The sequence below is a fragment of the Lepidochelys kempii genome, chromosome 15 (genome assembly GCF_965140265.1).
Source record: "Lepidochelys kempii isolate rLepKem1 chromosome 15, rLepKem1.hap2, whole genome shotgun sequence".
NCBI classification, from domain to species: Eukaryota; Metazoa; Chordata; order Testudines; family Cheloniidae; genus Lepidochelys; species Lepidochelys kempii.
The window spans coordinates 3,370,426-3,393,063 of record NC_133270.1 but is presented as its reverse complement, the minus strand read 5'-3'; the positions used below and the strand labels follow the sequence as shown (position 1 = coordinate 3,393,063).

The following is a 22,638-nucleotide window of genomic DNA, read 5'->3' as shown; positions in this document are numbered from 1 at the left end:
CGCCTTAGGCGCCGACTCCATGGATGCTCCAGCCTTGGAGCACCCAAGGGGAAAATTCGGTGGATGCAGAGCACCCACCGGCAGCTCCCGGCCCCAGCTCACCTCCGCTCCACCTCCGCCCCTGAACGCGCCGCCCCGCTCTGCTTCTCCGCGCCCCCCTCCCCCCGGTTTCCCACGAATCAGCTGTTTGTGTGGGAAGCCGGGGCGGGCTGAGAAGCAGGCGGTGGCTTCGCGCTCAGGCCCAGGGAAGTGGAGATGAGCTGGGGCGGGGGGGCATGAGGAGGGCCGCCCGCGCCGCAGCAGGTAACCCGGTGGGGGGGGGTGGCGCAGGGGAACCACTTCCCACCCCAGCTCACCTCCGCCACCCTTGGCCTGAGCGGGAAGCCGTCGCCAACTTCTCAGCCCTCCCCAGCTTCCCGCCGAACAGCTGAATCGCGGGAAGCCGGGGGGGGGGGGCACGCGGGGCAGCGCGTTCAGGGGAGGAGGCGGAGCGGAGGTGAGCTGGGGCCGGGCGTGGGACAGGGAGCTGCCGGTGCATGCTCTGCACCCACCAAATTTTCCCCGTGGGTGCTCCAGCCCCGGAGCACCCACGGAGTCAGCGCCTAAGGCGCCACTTTTGATGTGATGGTGGGGGGAGAGGCCGCTCCCCCTGCTCCCCCCACAGCTACGCTCCCCCGCCCCTAGGAGCCAGAGGGACCTGCTGGAGGCTTCCTGGGAGCTGCCCCAGGTAAGCACCGCCGGGACACCTCACCCCCCGGCTCTTGGGGTGGGGTGGGCACCCACTACTGTGGCCCACAGACCCTCCTGCTCGGAGGCAGTCAGGCGACAGGGGAGGATGGGGCAGGGGTCCTGGGAGGGGGGTCAAGGAACGCGTAGGGTATTGGATGAGGCAGGAATGGGGGGGGCGGAGGGGCAATGACCCCCCCCCGTTGGCTGAGGAGGAGGGAACCGGTTGTTAAGATTTTGGCAGCTCATCCCTGCCCCCAGATACACCCACCCCCAGCTCCCCGTTCCTGGGCCCAGCCTGGGCCCCGAGCTCCGCAGCCGAGCAGCGCTCCGGGCCCCTCCTGGCCCGGCCCCTCCCGGGCTCGGTCGCACCGGCCCCGCCGCAGCGGCTGCTCTGCTCCGCTCCGCGCCGCCCGGGACGCTCGCCCGGCAGCCCCTCTCCGGCTGCGGGGAGCTCGGGGACCCCGGCAGGGGCGAACCAGGCAGCCGGGCCCGGGCCCGGCCCCTCCCGGCAGGAGCGTGTCCGCCCCACGCGTGTCTCCGCCTCTCGGCCCTGCCCGCTCCGCGCTGCCCCCGGGCCCACCGCGCTGCTCCGCGGGCTGCGGGGCTGCTGCAGCAGCCTCCGCGCTGCGCTCCCGGCCCCGGCCATGGCTCCGCTGCTGCAAACACAAAGGGGACAGGAAGGGGCGGCTCCTACCCGGGCCTGGCCCTGCCCCCGGCGGGCCCCCGGCAGGGTGCTTGTGACTCTCGGTGACGGGAGCTGCTCGGGCCGGGAAACCCCCTGAGCCCCGCGCCGTGCCAGGGAGCCGGGGCGCTGCCCTGTGCTGGGTCCGCCCTGCAGCTGCTAACAGCCGCCTGCGCCAGGCAGTGCAGGGATGTCCCTGGCGGTCCCTTCTCGCCCTGTGAGTCTCTATACGCGCCTCTAGCTCCCCCCTTTCTCTCCCCTCGGCACGCATCCGATGCAGTGAGCTGTAGCCCACGAAAGCTCATGCTCAAATAAATTGGTTAGTCTCTAAGATGCCACAAGTCCTCCTCTTCTTTCTCCCCTCACTGACCTCTTCGGGGTTCTGCTCACAGATCCCCCCATTTCCTCTCTGATGGTCACGTTTCCATTCGTCTCACATTTGGGGTATTTCCCCAGCCATTTTATCGGCAGCAGACTGCCCTTGTTGGGATGGGAAATCGTTGCCCTGAGTCAGCCCCTCCACAGGCAAGGGGTCAGTGGGTGACGCTTGGGAGAGCCCTGAGACAGGGCTGCCTCCAGGTGGGAGTTGGAGCCCTGTGGGTCCCGGGTATTAGAGAGACGAGGTTGGGAAGGTGATACCTCTTAGCCGACCAACTTGTCTCTTCCCCCGCAGACGCTGCTCCGATAAAAGAAATGACCTCACCCACCTGGTGGGGTGGGAAGCTGCCTCTGCAGAGGTGCTCGTTCCCTGCCACCAACAGGGCCTGGAAGGGACACAGGATGCCCAGGGTGTACGCGGGGCCTTGCTGGCTGGCGTCCGAGAATCACCCTGTTACTGTGTTAACCCTGCCCATTCCCATCGCTGATTTCACCAGGAGGGTCCCCAAAGCCCGTGACAAATGCTCTGCACCAGGGGTTACTTCATCCAGTGCTGAGATGGCGCCACCTCGGGGGTGGGTCCATGGTCACCGTTACTTGTCAGCAGCAGGGCATAGAAACTGTTCATATTTGGGCTCCACCAGTATCCTGTTAAGGAAGCATCAGCCTGGCTCCCTACACCTGTGCCGCTGCTTGTTTGGCCTGGGTGGACTGAGCATGCTCGGTAACATCTGCGGAAGCCACTGCCCTCGCTCTGCCCTCACTTAAACTTGGGTTTAAAATCTGCTGCCTGCTATTCACTGGGACTAACGGGGGACAAAGGGGTAGGGGAACCAGATGTCCCGATTTTATAGGGACAGTCCCAATTTTGGGGTCTTTTTCTTATATAGACTCCTATCACCCTCCACCCCTGTCCCAATGTTTCACACTTGCTGTCTGGTCCCCCTACACAGGGTGGGGGGATGTGCAGGGGGCAGAAACTCACTGTGCAGGGGGTCAGACAGCTGGAGGCAGGGGAAGATGAGGGGCTGAGGCACAAAATCAGGAACAAGGGGCAGGAGCCAGGGTTACGAACTGGGTTGAGGAGGCACGGCCTGAGGGCAAAGCCCCATTCCAGGGAGGGACGGGAGGGCAGAGGGGCTTTTTTATTTCCCCTCTCACACAACAGGACAGCTCAGCTTCCCAGGACCGTGTCCGTAAAGGCACAGGGCATCCCAATGCCTGGACAGGCAGCGACTCTCTATCAGCTACAACCTACTGAGGAGCTGCCGAGACTTCATTCAATGAAATATTCTACATCGGGGGGGACAACTTTTTGGCCCGAGGGCCACATCGGAGTTGTGAAACTGTATGGAGGGCCAGGTAGGGAAGGCTGTGCCTTCATAATCAGCCTGGCCCCCGCCCCCTATCCGCCCCCTCCCACTTCCCGCCCCCTGACTGCACCCCCCTCAGAACCCCCGACGCATCCAACCCCCCCTGCTCCCTGTCCCCTGACTGCCCCGACTCCTATCCGCACCCCTGCCCCCGACAGGCCCCCCGGGACTCCCACGCCTATCCCACAGCCCCCTGCTCCCTGACCGCCCCCCACAGAACCTCTGCCCCATCCGACTGCCCCCTGCTTCCTGTCCCCTGACTGCCCCCAGGACCCTCTGCCCCTTATCCAACCCTGCTCCCTGCCCCCTTACCGTGCCACTCAGAGTGGCAGGACTAGCAGCTGCGCTGCCCGGCCAGAGCCAGCCGCACTGCCTGCACGGCAGCGTAGCTATGGGGGAGGGGGGACAGCAGGGGAGGGGCCGGGGGCTAGCTTCCCTGGCCAGGAGCTCAAGGGAAGGTCAGGATGGTCCCGTAGGCCGGAAGTGGCCCACGGGCCGTAGTTTGCCCACCTCTGTTCTACATATACCTCCAAAAGCTGTGTCACACATTTTGAGTATTTAAAGAATCCCTTATCAGTTTACATGTCTGAAGAAAGTCTCCTAGCAGTTCAGACATTTGTCTTACGTATCTGCTGCTGCCATTCCTTGAATGGCACTCCCTTCTTGTAATCCATTTTAAATATACTTTTTGCTCCTTCTTTTAAAAATTTTATTACTCATTACTTTTAGCACTTCATCATTGACCTTTGTTACCCTAGTGCAGATGGATCTCACTGTGCTGTTCAATTTATCTTTTAATAGCAAATAATCATGGGAAATATTTCTGAGGAAATAGTTGCTAGGTGTTTGAGCAATGCCACCTGCATTCCTAGTAGAGCATTTCCCATGATGTCTCATTGGGAATTTTTAATTCTAAATTTTTCTTTTTATATCACAGGTTTACGGGAGGGAGGGTGAAGGAGTTGGGGGTGCAGGTGCTGTTCTCTTCCATCCTTCTGGTCAAGGGTAGGGGCTCAAGTAGAGACAGATGCATCCTGGAGGTGAATGCCTGGCTGCAAGGAAGGTGTCACCAGGAGGGCTTCAGCTTTCTTGACCACGGGATGCTGTTCCAGGAAGAAGGGCTGCTAAGCAGAGATGGGGTCCACCTATTGAGGAAGGAGAAGAGCATATTTGGATACAGACTAGCTAACCTTGTGAGAAGGTTTAAACTAGGTTCAACAGGGGCAGATGACCACAGCCCACAGGTAAGTGAAAAACATGGAGACCTGGGAGAAGGGTCAGAATTTGGGGGGAGCATGGGCTGTTATAGCAGGGATAAAGGAGAGACAAGACAGAACTGGGGGGGAATCAAAACAGTATCTTAGATGTCTGTATACTAATGCGAGAAGTATGGGGAATAAGCAGGAAGAACTCGAAATGGTAGTAAATAAACACAACTATGACATGGCATCACAGAGACTTGGTGAGATAATATGCATGACTGGAATATTGGTATAGAAGGGTACAGCTTGCTCAGGAAGGACAGGCAGGGGAAAAAGGGAGGAGGTGTTGCCTTGTGTATTAAAAATGTATACACTTGGACTGAGGTGGAGATGGAAATAGGAGACAGACTTCTTGAAAGTCTCTGCATAAGGATAAAAGGGGTAAAAAACCAAGGGTGGGGATCTACAAGGGTGATCTACTACAGACTACCTAAGAGAAGAAGAGGTGGATGAGGGTTTTTTTTAAACAACTAACAAAATCCTCCAAAGCCCAGGACTTGGTGGTGATGGGGGACTTCAACTACCTAGGCATCTCTTGGGAAAACAACCCAGCAGGGCACAGATTATCCAACAAGTTATTGGAATATATTGAAGACAATTTTTTATCTCAGAAGGTGCAGAAAGCTACTAGAGGAGAGGCTGTTCTAGATTTGATTTTGACAAACAGGGAAGAACTGGTTGAAAATTTGAAAGTGGAAGGCATCTTGAGTGAAAGTGATTATGAAATGGTAGAGTTCATGATTCTAAGGAATGGTGGGAGGGAGAACAGCAAAGTAAAGACACTGGATTTCAAGAAGGCAGACTTTAGCAAACTCAGGGAGTTGGTCGGTAAGTTCCATGGAAAGCAAGTCTAAGGGGAAAAACAATTGGAGACAGTTGGCAGTTTTTCAAAGAGACATTATTAAGGGCACAAGAGCAAACTATCCCACTGCATAGGAAAGATAGTAAGTATGGCAAGAGAGCACCCTGGCTTAACCAGGAGATCTTCAATGATCCAAAAATCAAAACAGAGTCCTACAAAAAGTGGAAACTAGGTCAAATGACAAAGGATGAATATAAACAAATAACACAAGTATGTAGGGACAAAATTAGAAAGGCCAAGGCACAAAACAAGATCAAACTAGCTAGAGACATAAAGGGTAACAAGAAAATATTCTACAGATACATTAGAAGCAAGAGGAAGACCAAGGAAAGCATAGGCCCATTACACAATGCAGGGTCGGGGGGGGGGAGAAACAATAACAAAAAATGTGGAAATGGCAGAGGTGCATAATGACTTCTTTGTTTCGGTTTTCAACAAGAAGGTTGGTGGCGATTGGACGTCTAACATAGTGAATGCCAGTGACAATGAGGTAGGATCAGAGGCTAAAATAGGGAAAGAACAAGTTAAAAATTACTTAGACAAATTAGATGTCTTCAAGTCACCAGGGCCTGATGAAATGCATCCTAGAATACTCAAGGAGCTGACTGAGGAGATATCTGAGCCATTAGCGATTATCTTTGAAAAGTCATGGAAGGTGGGAGAGATTCCAGAAGACTGGAAAAGGGCAAATATAGTGCCAATCCCATTGTCCAGTCCCAGCATCTGACAGTCAGAGGTTTAGGGACACCCAGAGCATGGGGATGCATCCCTGATTATCTCAGCTCATAGCTGAGGCACCTATCCTGAGAAACTGATCTAATTCTTTGTTGAACCCATTTATAGTTTTGGCCTTCAAAACATAATGAACACACATCTACAACCCCAAGATATAAATAAGTCGGCATCTGTGGTGGCACACAAAATGTACAAAATTATAACGCACTTTGGATGTCCACAGCGTATACTGACAGATTGTGGATCAGAATTCAATAATGAGGTAAATACTTATTTCTGAAGTTGTTTTTGACTATGTCTTCAACCACACATTCAGTCACAGATAGCTGACGGTGAACATGGGCTTCATTGCCCTAGTGAGTTTTTCTTTATGGGCATTTTTGCTGATTAATTACTATGAACTTCCACTCAACTTTGGCAAGGATTACTGCTGGTCACCCCATCAGGGCTGCTATAACATTTTATTCTTTGGTTTCTTTTTACCAAACCTGTCCAAAGGAAAGTTTATGGCATAACTTATTTTCTTTCAGTGTAACCTGGAGCTTTGCAAAAAAACTGGGAATACAACATAGCTTCACCAGCCCATACCACCCACAAACCAATGGATTGGCTGAAAACACAAACAAATCCATCACAAGGTATTTTTAGGGCTGGGAAAATTATAGTACTAATAGCAAGGAAAATGAACTATGACAGAAGCTGTAAATTGCTTCAAAATCTTCAAAGTTATTTTAATACATTGCAAGTCCACTTTTCATGCATTTCAAGAAAAAGTAATTATACCAGTGCACTAGGCTGGCCTCCTCCTTACGCCTTTTGGATTCCATAGAATTTCTCTCAGTAAACACAGTCCTTTCCCCTCCCCCCACAAATAATCCATCACCATTTGTTAAAGATCATTGCAGAAGTTGGTTGATGACACTGGGAGGAATTTCTTGGTGACATTTTATTTGCAATCAAAACCAAACACAACAACCAAAATGTCACCCTTTCGACTACTTATGGCTTTGAAGCAACATTCCCAGACCAAGTCTCAGACAATTACATGGTAAGTGTCTTTAACAACCAACAGCTTTCAGATGCACATGTTATTCTGTGACTGTTCATTTTACAAACATAACTCCTTCTCCATTTGTTTACAAAGCCAACAGATTCCGAGGAGCTCAGTGAAGAACACTACGATGAGTGCAGCCTACGTTTGAAATGTAGAAATGATGCTGACACTGAACTGGCTTTTAGTAATATTTCTAAAGCACAAGAAAAACCACAAATACGACATACCAGAAGTAGGACTCATACACGTGGGAAACTAACATTGGAGGTTGGGGACAGTGTCATGTTACTGAATGCGAGAAGGAAAACAAGAAAGGGAGGGCCGCTGCAACCTACCTACTGTGGACCATACAAAGTGACCACTGTCGAGGGTAAAAGAGTTAAATTGGAAACTATCTCAGGGAAACTTTTAGGATCTATGTACAGTATCTCCCTCTTAAAACTATTTAAAGAGCCTCCAACATTAGGCCCTGAAAACAGATCACAGGAAAACATGGAAATGGGTGATAGTGAGAAAACACTTGTCTCAGAAGAGATTGGAGAGACGGGAGGCAATGTATCTCGCCAGCCTCATGACAGCCAAGTGATCAAAGGGGAGGTCACAGGCATGGAAGAAGAGGAGTGTGTAGTGGCAGAAGTTGCAAGCAGTGATCCAAGTGATGTTGATGACATGCTTATGGGGGATGGTGAAGACAAAGAATGGTTTCTCAAAGATAATGCTTGCCACACATTTACTTTTAAACCGTTTGTTAACAAACTTCCATTTATGAAGCATGTTAAAAGTTTCCGGATAAGAATGGCAGCATTCATGATGGTCAAACAGAGGAAAAAGTAATTGTGTTACCATACATGTAATATCCGTTAATTTTTATTTTCTAGTAAGATTTGTACTTACCCACAGAGACTGGAGGCCAAAGTAAGAAAAATGGGTTTGTATGACACTTCATTTTGTAACCTGATGCTAGGAAGATGGCTGGGTGAGGAGGTAAATTGAAATAGCTGTAAACATGGAAGCAGTGGCAGATTTAGAGTTAGTGGGGGCTCTGGGTTGGCGCAGGGATTGGGGTGTGGGAGGGGTGAGGGGCGCAGGCTCTGGGAGGAAGCTTGGGTGCAGGCTCTGGGCTGGGGCAGGGGGTTGGGGTGCAGGAGGAGTCGGGGTAGTGTTAACCTTGGGTGGCGTGGCTCCCAAAGTGACCGGCACTCCCCTCTGGCAGCGGCTCCTAGGCGGGGGGCAGTGTCTTTGTGCACTGCTGCCCGCAGACACGGCCGCCACAGTTCCTGGCCAATGGGAGCTGCGGAGTCGGTGCCCAGGACAAGAGCAACGTGCGGAGACATCCCCACCCCCTCAGGGGCCGCAGGGATATGCTGGCCGTTTCTGGGAGCGGCGTGGCACGGAGGGATGGAGGCAGAGCAGTCAGGGAGCCAGCCGCCTTAGCCCTGCTGCTGGCATGTCTCTGTGCACCCCTAGTGGGGTGGGGGGCAGTGTGTCTCCATGTGCTGCCTGGGGCGGGGGCAGTGCGCGGAGCCGCCTCCCCCTGGCCAGGGGCATGCAGAGACATGCCAGCAACCAGCTGCTTCTGTGAGTGGCGTGGGGCCACCGGTCACAGAATGCAGACAGCCTGCCTGCCTGAGCCCTGCTGCATTGCTGGCTGGGACTCGGGGGCAGGCTGTCAGATGAGATTTGTCCTGCATTTTGGGGGGGCCCCTGTCATTGGTGGCCCCGTGCCACCACACAGTTTGTTTCATGGTAAATCTGCTTCTGCATGGAAGGTGACTGGATTGATTCCTCAGATGTTTTTGAAATGTTAACTATTCTTTCAACACCTGTTGTAGGTTATTGATATGTATTTGTGTTGTGTGGTCAAGAAAACAAGTGGAAAGGTCGGCCACTTATTGTGATGCTACATGGAAATATCAATTATATCAATAATCAAACCATCAGATGAATATGTGCTAAGACATGTTTAACTCCACATAGCCTGGAATTGTGAGTACAAACCTCTAATTGCTGCATCTCACTGTACTTACTGCTGCCAAACCTGTACTCAGAAGTAATTTGAGGCATATACCTGAGATACAATCCGTGATATGTATAGGGCCACATTAGTTTTGATAGACAGTTCAGTGGGGCCATGACATCAACACAAGTATATGCATTGCTTAGTCAGTTTTTAAAGTAAGTACAACAGAGCACATGGGGTCTTAAAAACATAAGTTTTGTAAACGGACTTACATAGGTTTTTTGGAACAGTAAGGAATCATAGAATCATAGAATATCAGGGTTGGAAGGGACCCCAGAAGGTCATCTAGTCCAACCCCCTGCTCGAAGCAGGACCAATTCCCAGTTAAATCATCCCAGCCAGGGCTTTGTCAAGCCTGACCTTAAAAACCTCTAAGGAAGGAGATTCTACCACCTCCCTAGGTAACGCATTCCAGTGTTTCACCACCCTCTTAGTGAAAAAGTTTTTCCTAATATCCAATCTAAACCTCCCCCACTGCAACTTGAGACCATTACTCCTTGTCCTGTCATCTGCTACCATTGAGAACAGTCTAGAGCCATCCTCTTTGGAACCCCCTTTCAGGTAGTTGAAAGCAGCTATCAAATCCCCCCCCATTCTTCTCTTCTGCAGGCTAAACAATCCCAGCTCCCTCAGCCTCTCCTCATAACTCGTGTTCCAGACCCCTAATCATTTTTGTTGCCCTTCACTGGACTCTCTCCAATTTATCCACATCCTTCTTGAAGTGTGGGGCCCAAAACTGGACACAGTACTCCAGATGAGGCCTCACCAATGTCGAATAGAGGGGAACGATCACGTCCCTCGATCTGCTCGCTATGCCCCTACTTATACATCCCAAAATGCCATTGGCCTTCTTGGCAACAAGGGCACACTGCTGACTCATATCCAGCTTCTTGTCCACTGTCACCCCTAGGTCCTTTTCCGCAGAACTGCTGCCTAGCCATTCGGTCCCTAGTCTGTAGCTGTGCATTGGGTTCTTCCATCCTAAGTGCAGGACCCTGCACTTATCCTTATTGAACCTCATCAGATTTCTTTTGCCCCAATCCTCCAATTTGTCTAGGTCCTTCTGTATCCTATCCCTCCCCTCCAGCGTATCTACCACTCCTCCCAGTTTAGTATCATCCGCAAATTTGCTGAGAGTGCAATCCACACCATCCTCCAGATCATTTATGAAGATATTGAACAAAACCGGCCCCAGGACCGACCCTTGGGGCACTCCACTTGATACCGGCTGCCAACTAGACATGGAGCCATTGATCACTACCCGTTGAGCCCGACAATCTAGCCAGCTTTCTACCCACCTTGTAGTGCATTCATCCAGCCCATACTTCCTTAACTTGCTGACAAGAATACTGTGGGAGACCGTGTCAAAAGCTTTGCTAAAGTCAGGAAACAATACATCCACTGCTTTCCCTTCATCCACAGAACCAGTAATCTCATCATAAAAGGCGATTAGATTAGTCAGGCATGACCTTCCCTTGGTGAATCCATGCTGGCTGTTCCTGATCACTTTCCTCTCATGCAAGTGCTTCAGGATTGATTCTTTGAGGACCTGCTCCATGATTTTTCCAGGGACTGAGGTGAGGCTGACTGGCCTGTAGTTCCCAGGATCCTCCTTCTTCCCTTTTTTAAAGATTGGCACTACATTAGCCTTTTTCCAGTCATCCGGGACTTCCCCGGTTCACCACGAGTTTTCAAAGATAATGGCCAATGGCTCTGCAATCACAGCCGCCAATTCCTTCAGCACTCTCGGATGCAACTCGTCCGGCCCCATGGACTTGTGCACGTCCAGCTTTTCTAAATAGTCCCTAACCACCTCTATCTCCACAGAGGGCTGGCCATCTCTTCCCCATTTTGTGATGCCCAGCGCAGCAGTCTGGAAGCTGACCTTGTTAGTGAAAACAGAGGCAAAAAAAGCATTGAGTACATTAGCTTTTTCCCTTCCGGATCCCTTCCGTGCCTTTTTTCTTATGAATTACGTTGTGTTTTTTGTGTGCCACACTAACAACTTGCTTGAGTGTCAACAGGTACAAGCCCTCTCGTCATTAGTTGCCACTAGCATTCTGTCAGGCAGAGCAAGATGAATGAAACTAGAGAAGGTAAATGTTAACACGCTTTCCTGCCCAACATGGGCAAATCGCATTTTCAGAAAGGCAGTTATGCACAGTCTTAAGAAACAGCAGAAACAAGGCTATGTTGGAGGAATGAGTAATAGTAAGCATGTCCTGAAATTGGGAAATATAACGTAATCCACACTTTGCTTCACAGGCAAGTATAACTGCATTTTTAAGTCTTTTCTCAATGATTACTGAGTGGAATTCTGCAACGTGCTCTATAAGTGCTTCCATTCAACACACCAAATCCTTGGGTTATTGTGGTAAGATGTTTTCCACTGTTATACTTTGGGATTGTCTGTACTTAATGTATTATTACATAGGATTCAAATACACCTGTGTACCAGTGATATAATTTCCTGTATTGTGGGTTTTTAATAACGTTAATACATGAAAATTGAACTGTAATGTAAGTCTTGAAATTCTGAGGACTGCAGTTTAGGAAATAAAACACTAGTTTGAAGACTCATTCTGTTGGCAATGTAAAAATAAATAATATCGTCTGCACTGTTGAATTCAAGTGTGCTGTTTGTTCGAATAGTGTGACTGTTTGACCGTGTTGGTGTTTGATTGAAAAGCGTGAATTGGGAGTGCAATGTTCCAGGTGGGCCTTGAGTGGTTGATTGGAGGGAAGGCTGTGAGCCGGGCCACCTGCTTCGAGCCAGCAGCCTTATAAAAAGGCAGCCAGTTGTGAACCAAGTGAGCAGCGAACAGAGGACAGGCAAACAGAGGGAGTTTGCCGGGGAGTTCGCCCAGAGTGTTTCTGCCTTTCCGGCTCTGGTGAGCAGTACATACAACACCCGAGGAGCCTCTTAGAAGGAAGACATGGCTAGTGAGCAATCAGCTGTTGTGACCTGCTCAGATTGTGCCATGTTTGTCTTTCTCCCAGAGGTCAGAGGCGAATTCATCTATACAAAGTGCAAGCTGGTCTGCATATTGGAAGAGAAGGTTAGAGGACGAGAGAACCAGGTATCAACCCTGCATTGCATCAGAGAAAATGAAGATTTTCTGGATAGAAGTCGGTATTTGGTTCTGGAAGCAAAACATGCTGTGGAATCAGAGAGTATGGTGCAGAACGGGGAAGAGTATTGCCAGCATGTGGCCTCCAGAAGAAGAAAGATGTACCCCCAATGCAGATAGAGGTGCAAAACTGTTCTGAGGCGCTCTCCACAGCTACTACTGCGGAGAAGGGTTTGGAAGAGCCCTCTGAGGGAAGGGAGCAGAAAGAGACCCCATCAGCCGGAAGGCCTGGGATGCACTGTCCTATGGATGGGGGTTCCATGACCACGACTCCCAAGAGGAGGAGACGGGTGGTGGTAGTCGGGGTCTCCCTCCTAAGGGGGACAGAGTCATCCATCTGCCGATCAGTCCGGGAGACTCGAGAAGTGTGCTGCTTGCCTGGAGCTAGAATCCAGGATGTGATGGACTGTTTGCCAAGACTGATAAAGACCTTTGACCTCTACCCCTTCCTACTTCTCCACGAGGGCACCAATGATACGGCCAAGAATGACCTTGAGCGGATCACTGCGGACTATGTGGCTCTGGGAAGAAGGATAAAGGAGTATGAGGCACAAGTCGTGTTCTCGTCCATACTCCCTGTTGAAGGAAAAGGCCCAGGTAGGGACTGTCGAATTGTGGAGGTGAAGGCGTGGTTACATAGGTGGTGTTGGAGAGAGGGCTTTGGATTTTTCGACTATGGGATGTTGTTCCGGGAAGAGGGATTGCTAGGAAGAGATGGGATCTACCTAACGAAGGGAGGGAAGAGCATCTTGACAGGCAGACTTGCTAACCTAGTGAGGAGGGCTTTAAACTAGGTTCGCCAGGGGATGGTGACCTAAGCCCAGAGGTAAATGGGAGAGTGGGATACTGGGAGGAAACACACGGAGGAGGGTACAAGATGGGAAGCCTCCTGATTCATACTGAGAAAGTAGGACAATTGGCTAGTTTTCTTAGATACATGTACACGAACGCAAGAAGCCTGGGAAACAAGCAGGAAGAATTGGAAGTCCTGGCCCAATCAAAGAACTATGATGTGATTGGAACAACAGAAACTTGGTGGGGCAGTTCACATGACTGGAGCACTGTCATGGATGAGTATAAATTGTTCAGGAATGACAGGCATGGGAGGAAAGATGGAGGAGCTGCACTGTATGTAAGAGAGTGGTATGATTGGTCAGAGCTCCAGTTTGAAACAGGAGAAGAGCCTGTTGAGAGTCTTTGGGTTAAGTTTAGAGGTGAGAGCAACAAGGGTGATGTCGTGGTGGGCGTGTTCTTTTGACCACCGGATCAGAAGGGTGAGGTAGATGAGGCTTTCTCTGGACAACTAACTGAAGTCTCCAGATCACAGGCCCTCGTTCTAATGAGGGACTTCAATCACCCTGACATCTGCTGGAAGAGCAATACAGCGACAAACCAGGAAGTTTTTGGAGAGTGCTGGGGGACAACTTCCTGGTACAAGTGCTGGAGGAACTGACTAGGGGGCCATGCTCCTCTTGATCTGCTGCTCACAAACAGGGAAGAATTGGTAGGGGAAGTAGAAGTGGGTGGCAACCTAGGCAGCAGTGACCATGGGATGGTTGAGTTCAGGATCCTGAGAAAAGGAAGAAAGGAGAGTAGCAAAAATACGGACCCTAAAAGTCAGAAAAGCAGACTTAGACTCACTTAGGGAACTGATGGGCAGGATCCCCTGGAAGGCTAATATGAGGGGGCAAGGAGTCCAGAAGAGCTGGCTGTATTTTAAAGAAGCCTTATTGAGGGCACAGGAACAAACCATCCCAAAGTCCAGAAAGAATAGCAAATATGGCAGGCGACCAGCTTGGCTTAACAGTGAAATCTTGGCATGTTGGCAACAAGAAGAAAGCCAAGGAATTTGTGGGCCCCTTACTGAATGAGGGAGGCAACCTAGTGACAGAGGACGTGGAAAAAGCTAATGTACTCAATGCTTTTTTTGCCTCTGTTTTCACTAACAAGGTCAGCTCCCAGACTGCTGCGCTGGGCATCACAAAATGGGGAAGAGATGGCCAGCCCTCTGTGGAGATAGAGGTGGTTAGGGACTATTTAGAAAAGCTGGACGTGCACAAGTCCATGGGGCCGGACGAGTTGCATCCGAGAGTGCTGAAGGAATTGGCGGCTGTGATTGCAGAGCCATTGGCCATTATCTTTGAAAACTCGTGGCGAACCGGGGAAGTCCCGGATGACTGGAAAAAGGCTAATGTAGTGCCAATCTTTAAAAAAGGGAAGAAGGAGGATCCTGGGAACTACAGGCCAGTCAGCCTCACTTCAGTCCCTGGAAAAATCATGGAGCAGGTCCTCAAAGAATCAATCCTGAAGCACTTGCATGAGAGGAAAGAGATCAGGAACAGCCAGCATGGATTCACCAAGGGAAGGTCATGCCTGACTAATCTAATCGCCTTTTATGATGAGATTACTGGTTCTGTGGATGAAGGGAAAGCAGTGGATGTATTGTTTCTTGACTTTAGCAAAGCTTTTGACACGGTCTCCCACAGTATTCTTGTCAGCAAGTTAAGGAAGTATGGGCTGGATGAATGCACTACAAGGTGGGTAGAAAGCTGGCTAGATTGTCGGGCTCAACGGGTAGTGATCAATGGCTCCATATCTAGTTGGCAGCTGGTATCAAGTGGAGTACCCCAAGGGTCGGTCCTGGGGCCAGTTTTGTTCAATATCTTCATAAATGATCTGGAGAATGGTGTGGATTGCACTCTCAGCAAATTTGCGGATGATACTAAACTGGGAGGAGTGGTAGATACGCTGGAGGGGAGGGATAGGATACAGAAGGACCTAGACAAATTGGAGGATTGGGCCAAAAGAAATCTGATGAGGTTCAATAAGGATAAGTGCAGGGTCCTGCACTTAGGACGGAAGAACCCAATGCACAGCTACAGACTAGGAACCGAATGGCTAGGCAGCAGTTCTGCGGAAAAGGACCTAGGGGTGACAGTGGACGAGAAGCTGGATATGAGTCAGCAGTGTGCCCTTGTTGCCAAGAAGGCCAATGGCATTTTGGGATGTATAAGTAGGGGCATTGCGAGCAGATCGAGGGATGTGATCGTTCCCCTCTATTTGACATTGGTGAGGCCTCATCTGGAGTACTGTGTCCAGTTTTGGGCCCCACACTTCAAGAAGGATGTGGATAAATTGGAGAGAGTCCAGCGAAGGGCAACAAAAATGATTAGGGGACTGGAACACATGAGTTATGAGGAGAGGCTGAGGGAGCTGGGATTGTTTAGCCTGCAGAAGAGAAGAATGAGGGGGGATTTGATAGCTGCTTTCAACTACCTGAAAGGGGGTTCCAAAGAGGATGGCTCTAGACTGTTCTCAATGGTAGCAGATGACAGAACGAGGAGTAATGGTCTCAAGTTGCAGTGGGGGAGGTTTAGATTGGATATTAGGAAAAACTTTTTCACTAAGAGGGTGGTGAAACACTGGAATGCGTTACCTAGGGAGGTGGTAGAATCTCCTTCCTTAGAGGTTTTTAAGGTCAGGCTTGACAAAGCCCTGGCTGGGATGATTTAACTGGGAATTGGTCCTGCTTCGAGCAGGGGGTTGGACTAGATGACCTTCTGGGGTCCCTTCCAACCCTGATATTCTATGATTCTATGAAATCTTCGGTGAGCTTAAACACAAAAAGAAAGCTTACAAGAAGTGGAAATTTGGACAGATGACTAGGGAGGAGTATATTGCTAGAGCATGCAGGGATGTAATCAGGAAGGCCAAGGCACACCTGGAGTTGCAGCTAGCAAGGGATGTAAAAGGTAACAAGAAGGGTTTCTACAGGTATGTTAGCAACAAGAAGAAGGTCAGGGAAAGTGTGGGACGCTTACTGGATGGGGGAGGCAACTTAGTGACAGAGGATGTGGAAAAAGCTGAAGTGACTCAATGCTTTTTTTGCCTTGATCTTCACAGACAAGGGCAGCTCCCAGACTGCTGCACTGGGTAACACAGCATGGGGAGGAGGTGAGCAGGCCTCAGTGGTGAAAGAACAGATTAAGGACTATTTAGAAAAGCTGGACATGCATAAATTCATGGGTCCAGATCTAATGCATCCAAGGGTGCTGAGGGAGTTGGCTGATGTAATTGCTGAGCCATTGGCCATTATCTTTGAAATTTCGTGGCGATCGTGGGAGATCCTGGACGATTAGAAAAAGGCAAATATAGTGCCCATATTTTAGAAAGAGAAAAAAGACAACCCTGGGAACTACAGACTCACTTCAATCCCCGGCAAAGCAGGTCCTCAAGGAATCCATTTTAAAGCACTTGGAGGAGAGGAAGGTGAACAGTCAACATGGATTCACCAAGGGCAAGTCATGTCTGACCAACCTGATTGCCTTCTATGATGAGATAACTGGCTCTGTGGATATGGGGAAAGCGGTGGATGTGATATATCTTGACTTTAGCAAAGCTTTTGATACGGTCTCACACAGTATTTTTGCCAGCAAGTTAAAGAAGTATGGGCTGGATGAATGGACTATAAGGTGGATAGAAAGCTGGCTAGATTGTCGGACTCAACAGGCAGTGTTCAACAGCTCTATGTCTAGTTGGCAGCCAGAATCAAGCAGAGTGCCCCAGGGGTTGGTCCTGGGGCCGGTTTTGTTCAACATCTTTATTAATGATCTGGATGATGGGATTAATTGTCCCTCAGCAAGTTTGCAGATGACACTAAGATGGGGGGAGAGATAGATATGATGGAGGGTAGAGATAGGGTCCAGAGTGACCTAGACAAATTGGAGGATTGGGCCAAAAGAAATCTGATGAGGTTCCCTCTTATACAGTCGGCTCCGGTACAGTCCCTTCAAATTTCAGGTCTGTCTTCTACCAAGGAACTGGAAACTCACAGTGGATTGGAAAACCAAAATAGTGGAACACAAAAGACAAAGAGATGGGCACAACTGTGGACCACTAATCCTAAAAGGTATTCAATGCCAGATGTTCAATATTAATTGTTAATGATGCATGATTATGATGTTTTTTCTAATTAGAAGTGTTATTAGTTTGCAGAAACATATTTATAGCATAAAGACATCTGTACTGTAGAAACCACACAAGAGGCTTTAACTACTTTTTAGAAGAAAAATAACAATTATTTTAATGAAAGACTCAAGTAATAACTTTGTTACATATACTTAGCGAGCCCATAGTATATGGGAAGATAACAGAAAGCATGGAATAAAGTCATTTTAAGTAGTGTTACAAATGTGGCGGGAGTGAATGGTTGCTATTGATAAAGCAGTGAAATCTATTTGGATAGCATTATATCCACCAGCAGTAAACCAACATTTGGAGAAACAGACTGTGGCTCCAAATATAATTTAAAATATGCCCACCAAAAAAAGTATTTGCAAACCAATTAATTATTTGGAGTAATTGACACTAATGAACAAATCAAGATTTCTATTTACAGTTTTGGTTACAATGTAATCACCATTTGACTACATTTTATTGATTTTTTTTTCCAGAGAGCATGGAGGACTGCTGCTTATACTGCAGTTATGTGACTTGCAAAATGAAATAATGATGGTAAGAAACACAAAATGGTATGAGAAACACACACCATATGTTGGAGCAGATAAATGAGAATATGATTATTTGAAGTACAAAAATAAACTCATGGCTGAAGATGTAGCCAGTTGTATATTGACCCAAAGTAATAACTTGCCTAAGAATCAGGATTTTTGTAATAATTCCACTGTAGCGAGTATTTCCACCACTGCTGATAGGCATATCTTGAGTAATGATGATATGTTCAAGGAATATTATTTTGTAAATTTTACCAGTTAATTGAAATTATCTGTACCATTGTTAGTTTTGTGATTTTGTTTTCTCATCTATTACTTATCAAAGATGCAGTGCGCCTCTCATAAGAGGTGGGTACATGCCCTGCCTTCCCGAGGGAACCAATGAAGGAAACTTGACTGATGAGAAGAAAGAGTACAGATGCAACAAGTATGCATAGCTCAGATATTTAACTGAAATGTACATTGTAGAATGATTTTGTTAAGAGGAGTATTTTGGTTTTCTTCAAATAATACAGCTGAAATATAAATGAGAGGTAATGAGGTGTAACATTACTGTACATTTCAGTAAAGAAAAAAGTGTTAATAACTGTATCTATAAAAGAAAAGGAGGACTTGTGGCACCTTAGAGACTAACCAATTTATTTGAGCATGAGCTTTCTTGAGCTACAGCTCACTTCATCGGATACATTCAGTGGAAAATACGCATCCGATGTAGTGAGCTTATGCTCACGAAAGCTCATGCTCAAATAAATTGGTTAGTCTCTGAGGTGCCACAAGTACTCCTTTTCTTTTTGCAAAGACAGGCGAACACGGCTGTTACTCTGAAAAGTGTGACAGGGCATCAATCATCCATAAAGGTTTGTTGCCGCTGAACTTTCTCAAGCGGTGCTCTGGGGTGATGCCCTGTCACATTCATAGCAAATTGTGCCAGAGGTATCCCCCCTTGTCACACTTTGCTACCCCTGGACCAGAGGAGGGGAAAGTTGAAAGGAGAAACTGGAGGCACAGCAGGTGATGTGACTTGCCCAAGGCTATACAGGCCTGTACTTGCCCTGTACTTTTCTGCAAAATCCCAATTTACAAACTTTCTGGATTCCCCTTATAAATTCTCCAAAGGCCTAATTAGTTAAATCTGTCTAATATTTCCAGCAGCAGTTATTAACTGGCAGGTTCATCAACTGGAACTCTCATCTTTCCAAATGTCAAGCAGGATAACGTACCCAGCTTATTGCCCTTAGACACTAGAGGTGATTTTAAGTGAGTTTTAACGGTGTTGGCTAGAGAACAGACAAAGTGGTTACTGGTTTGTTATTTTCTGTTTGCTTATTCCAGGCAAGAGAAGTAGGGACAGGAAAAACAGCAAAATGAGTGAAAGCAAAGTTACCAAAAAGTTGGAGCGCCACAGGTTGCAAGCAGAAGAAAATGACTGAATGCATAAGAGATGGATGGAATTAAAACAGATGGAAATTGACACAGAAGCAGCCAGACAGAAAGCTGACCATGAGATAGTCCTGGAACTGAAAGACAAAGAAATGAAGCATGAACTGGTCATCATGGAGTGGAGGAGACAGAACCCCCCACCAGGGGGCTCCACCTCTCCAAAAATCCACAGGTGGGAGCAGTTGTGTCCAGCATATAGTGAATCTGGGGACATTGTTGAATACTTCATCACTGTTGAGAGGCTGTGTATGCTCCATGTGATTCCTGACGATCTAAAGAAGACCACTTTGGTTGCAAAGTTGACTGGGAGAGCTTGGGACATATTCAATAAGATGCCAATTGGAGATGCTTCCAATTACGGTAAATTTAAGGACATGGGCTTTAAAACGGTTTCAGATTACACCTGAAATTTATAGAGTAACATTTAAAAGCTTTAAGAGAGGGGCTAGATTAAGTAATGTGGCTTATGTGAACCAAATGACAGATCTACTGGATAAGTGGGTCAGGGGAAAAGGTATTTGAAGGAATGTGTGATTTGGTCGCTCAGGAACAGTTCCTGAATATGTCTAGTGATGATGTGAAACAGTGTTTATGGGATAAAAAGGTAGAGATGGTCAAAGAACTTGCCACTTTTGCAGATAAATTTGAGAAATCCCAAGCACCTAGTAGGAATAAATCACAGGCAGAGGGGTTAAAGTTTGGTGGGAGCAAGGTCCTCATTTTACCCCGGGAAGAAGGAGAGCGGATGGGAGGGTGGACACTCACCTCTCCAGGTTTACTCCTCCAGTCCTTTTCCCAAATCTCCTGTAAAATCAGAAGAGCCCAGGAGGTCCTATCATTATAATTCCACTGAGCACCTGAGGAATAAATGCCCTGTGCTGAGTGGGAATAGGTAGCAGGCAACTCATGGAAATGCTGCTACCCAGAGCACAGAGGCACCTCAGGCAGTTGCCACTTATTATACAGGATTTGTAAAGGTTGCCACGGCACAGCCAGGCAGTAAGCACAGGACTGTCAGAATAAATGGCAAGGAGCTCCCTGCATGGAGAGATACTGGTGCAGAAATCTCGGTGGTCAGGAGAGACCCAGGTCAGGAGAAAGACACACTGCCAGGACAGATGGCAGAGCTTTTGTTAGTTGGTGGTCACAAAATCCTTATGCTTTGGCTAAAGCGCACATAGAAACTGAGGATTTGCAAGCTGAATTAACCATTGCTGCAGTCCCTCAGAATCCTACACAAATTCCTCTGGGTAACAATTTTTTTAATGTGGCTCAGGCTGTTCAGGGGTCTGTCAGCAGCAAGAAAGACTGCTGTGATGGGTGTGGATTCCATGGGCTCTGTAGCTGGAGGCAAACACTCCATATTCTTTATAAAAAGAAAAGGAGTACTTGTGGCACCTTAGAGACTAACCAATTTATTTGAGCATAAGCTTTCGTGAGCTACAGCTCACTTCATCGGATGCACACTGTGGAAAGTACAGAAGATCTTTTTATACACACAAACCATGAAAAATTTTTTTTCACCACTGTCATAAATATAAAGGGAAGGGTAAACCCCTTTAAAATCCCTCCTGGCCAGAGGAAAAATCCTCTCACCTGTAAAGGGTTAAGAAGCTAAAGGTAACCTCGCTGGCACCTGACCAAAATGACCAACGAGGAGACAAGATACTTTCAAAAGCTGGGAGGAGGGAGAGAAACAAAGGGTCTGTGTCTGTTGGTATGCTGCTTTTGCCGGGGATAGACCAGGAATGGAGTCTTAGAACTTGTAGTAAGTAATCTAGCTAGGTATGTGTTAGCTTATGATTTCTTTAAATGGCTGAGAAAAGAACTGTGCTGAATAGAATGACTATTCCTGTCTGTGTGTCTTTTTCTGTAACTTAAGGTTTTGCCTTGAGGGATTCTCTATGTTTTGAATCTAATTACCCTGTAAGGTATCTACCATCCTGATTTTACAGAGGTGATTCCTTTACTTCTATTTACTTCTATTTCTATTAAAAGTCTTCTTGTAAGAAAACTGAATGCTTTTTCATTGTTCTCAGATCCAAGGGTTTGGGTCTGTGGTCACCTATGCAAATTGGTGAGGATTTTTACCAAACCTTTCCCAGGAAGTGGGGTGCAAGGGTTGGGAGGATTTTGGGGGGAAAGACGTGTCCAAACTACGTTTCCCAGTAAACCCAGTTAGAGTTTGGTGGTGGCAGTGGATATTCCAAGGGCAAAGGATAAAATTAATTTGTACCTTGGAAGTTTTAACCTAAGCTGGTAAAAGTAAGCTTAGGAGGTTTTCATGCAGGTCCCCACATCTGTACCCTAGAGTTCAGAGTGGGGGAGGAACCTTGACAACCACTACAAAAGGTTTTCTCTCCCCCCACCCCACTCTCCTGCTAGTAATAGCTTATCTAAAGTGATCACTCTCCTTACAATGTGTATGATAATCAAGTTGGGCCATTTCCAGCACAAATCCAGGTTTTCTCCCCCCCGCCCCCAACCCACTCTCCTGTTGGTAATAGCTTATCTAAAGTGATCACTCTCCTTACAATGATCACTTTAGATAAGCTATTACCAACAGGAGAGTGGGGTGGGAGGAGAGAAAACCTTTTGTAGTGGTAAACACCCATTTTTTCATGGTTTGTGTACTTTCCACAGTATGCATCCGATGAAGTAAGCTGTAGCTCACGAAAGATTATGCTCAAATAAATTGGTTAGTCTCTAAGGTGCCACAAGTCCTCCTTTTCTTTTTGCGAATACAGACTAACATGGCTGTTACTCTGAAACCTGTCATATTCTTTATGAAAACATGCTTATGATATGGATATGATATAACTGAGATATACTTTAAGCAACTTTCCCACTCTTGGTATTGACACCTCCTCATCAAATATTGGGAGTGGACCACATCCACCCTGACTGAATCGGCCCTGTCAACACTGTTTCTCCACTTGTGAGGTAACTCCCTTCTCTTCAGGTGTCAGTATAATAATGCCTGCAGCCGTAATTTTCACTCCATGCATCTGAAGAAGTGGGTTTTTACCCACGAAAGCTTATGCCCAAATAAATTTGTTAATCTTTAAGGTGACACCGGACTCCTTGTTTTTGTGGATACAGACTAACACGGCTACCCCTCTGATACTTTATGCAAGATGGCTCATGTAAGAGATCATTGGAAAGGTTATGATTTACTGAATGTGATTATCCAATTTGTATGCCTGTATCATTTCTGTATCTGAAGTTAGGAATATTGACCATAAAAACAGTAAGGAGTCCGGTGGCACCTTAAAGAGTAATTGATTTATTTGAGCATAAGCTTTCGTGGGTAAAAACCTCACTTCTTCAGATGCAAAAATATTGACCATTGATCTATATTTCAAATGTGCATCTATATTTCAAATGTGCTACTTTGGGTGCCACCCATAACTAGTCCTTCAGATACAACAATAGAAAAGCCAGACATGGCTGATGGCC

At 47.8% G+C, this 22,638-nt stretch overlaps 1 protein-coding gene and 1 long non-coding RNA gene across 8 annotated transcripts in view; one reads left to right on the top strand and one right to left on the bottom strand.

Annotated features, from left to right (window-relative positions):
- LOC140898799 (uncharacterized) overlaps window positions 1-1,429 on the bottom strand; it is a 35,747-nt gene extending 34,318 nt beyond the window's left edge. For 2 of the 4 annotated variants that reach the window (XM_073313229.1, XM_073313230.1), the window contains exon 1: window positions 1,310-1,429. In XM_073313229.1, the coding sequence (XP_073169330.1) occupies window positions 1,310-1,375 (66 nt within the window). In that variant the 5' untranslated portion in view covers window positions 1,376-1,429. The remainder of the gene's footprint in view (window positions 1-1,309) is intronic. The other 2 variants (XM_073313231.1, XM_073313232.1) reach the window with 1 other exon arrangement.
- On the top strand, window positions 401-21,098 carry LOC140898803 (uncharacterized). Of its 4 annotated transcripts, XR_012155099.1 has the most exons (8): window positions 401-727; window positions 2,085-3,151; window positions 4,275-4,406; window positions 6,130-6,283; window positions 6,552-6,659; window positions 17,680-17,740; window positions 18,065-18,166; window positions 19,072-21,098. It is a non-coding gene; the product is annotated as an uncharacterized lncRNA (long non-coding RNA). The 4 variants fall into 4 exon arrangements; XR_012155098.1 differs by having other exon boundaries at window positions 404-3,151; XR_012155101.1 differs by lacking the exons at window positions 17,680-17,740; window positions 18,065-18,166; window positions 19,072-21,098 and adding exons at window positions 6,917-7,069; window positions 7,166-8,107 and having other exon boundaries at window positions 403-3,151.
- The last annotated feature ends 1,540 nt before the right edge of the window (window positions 21,099-22,638 follow it).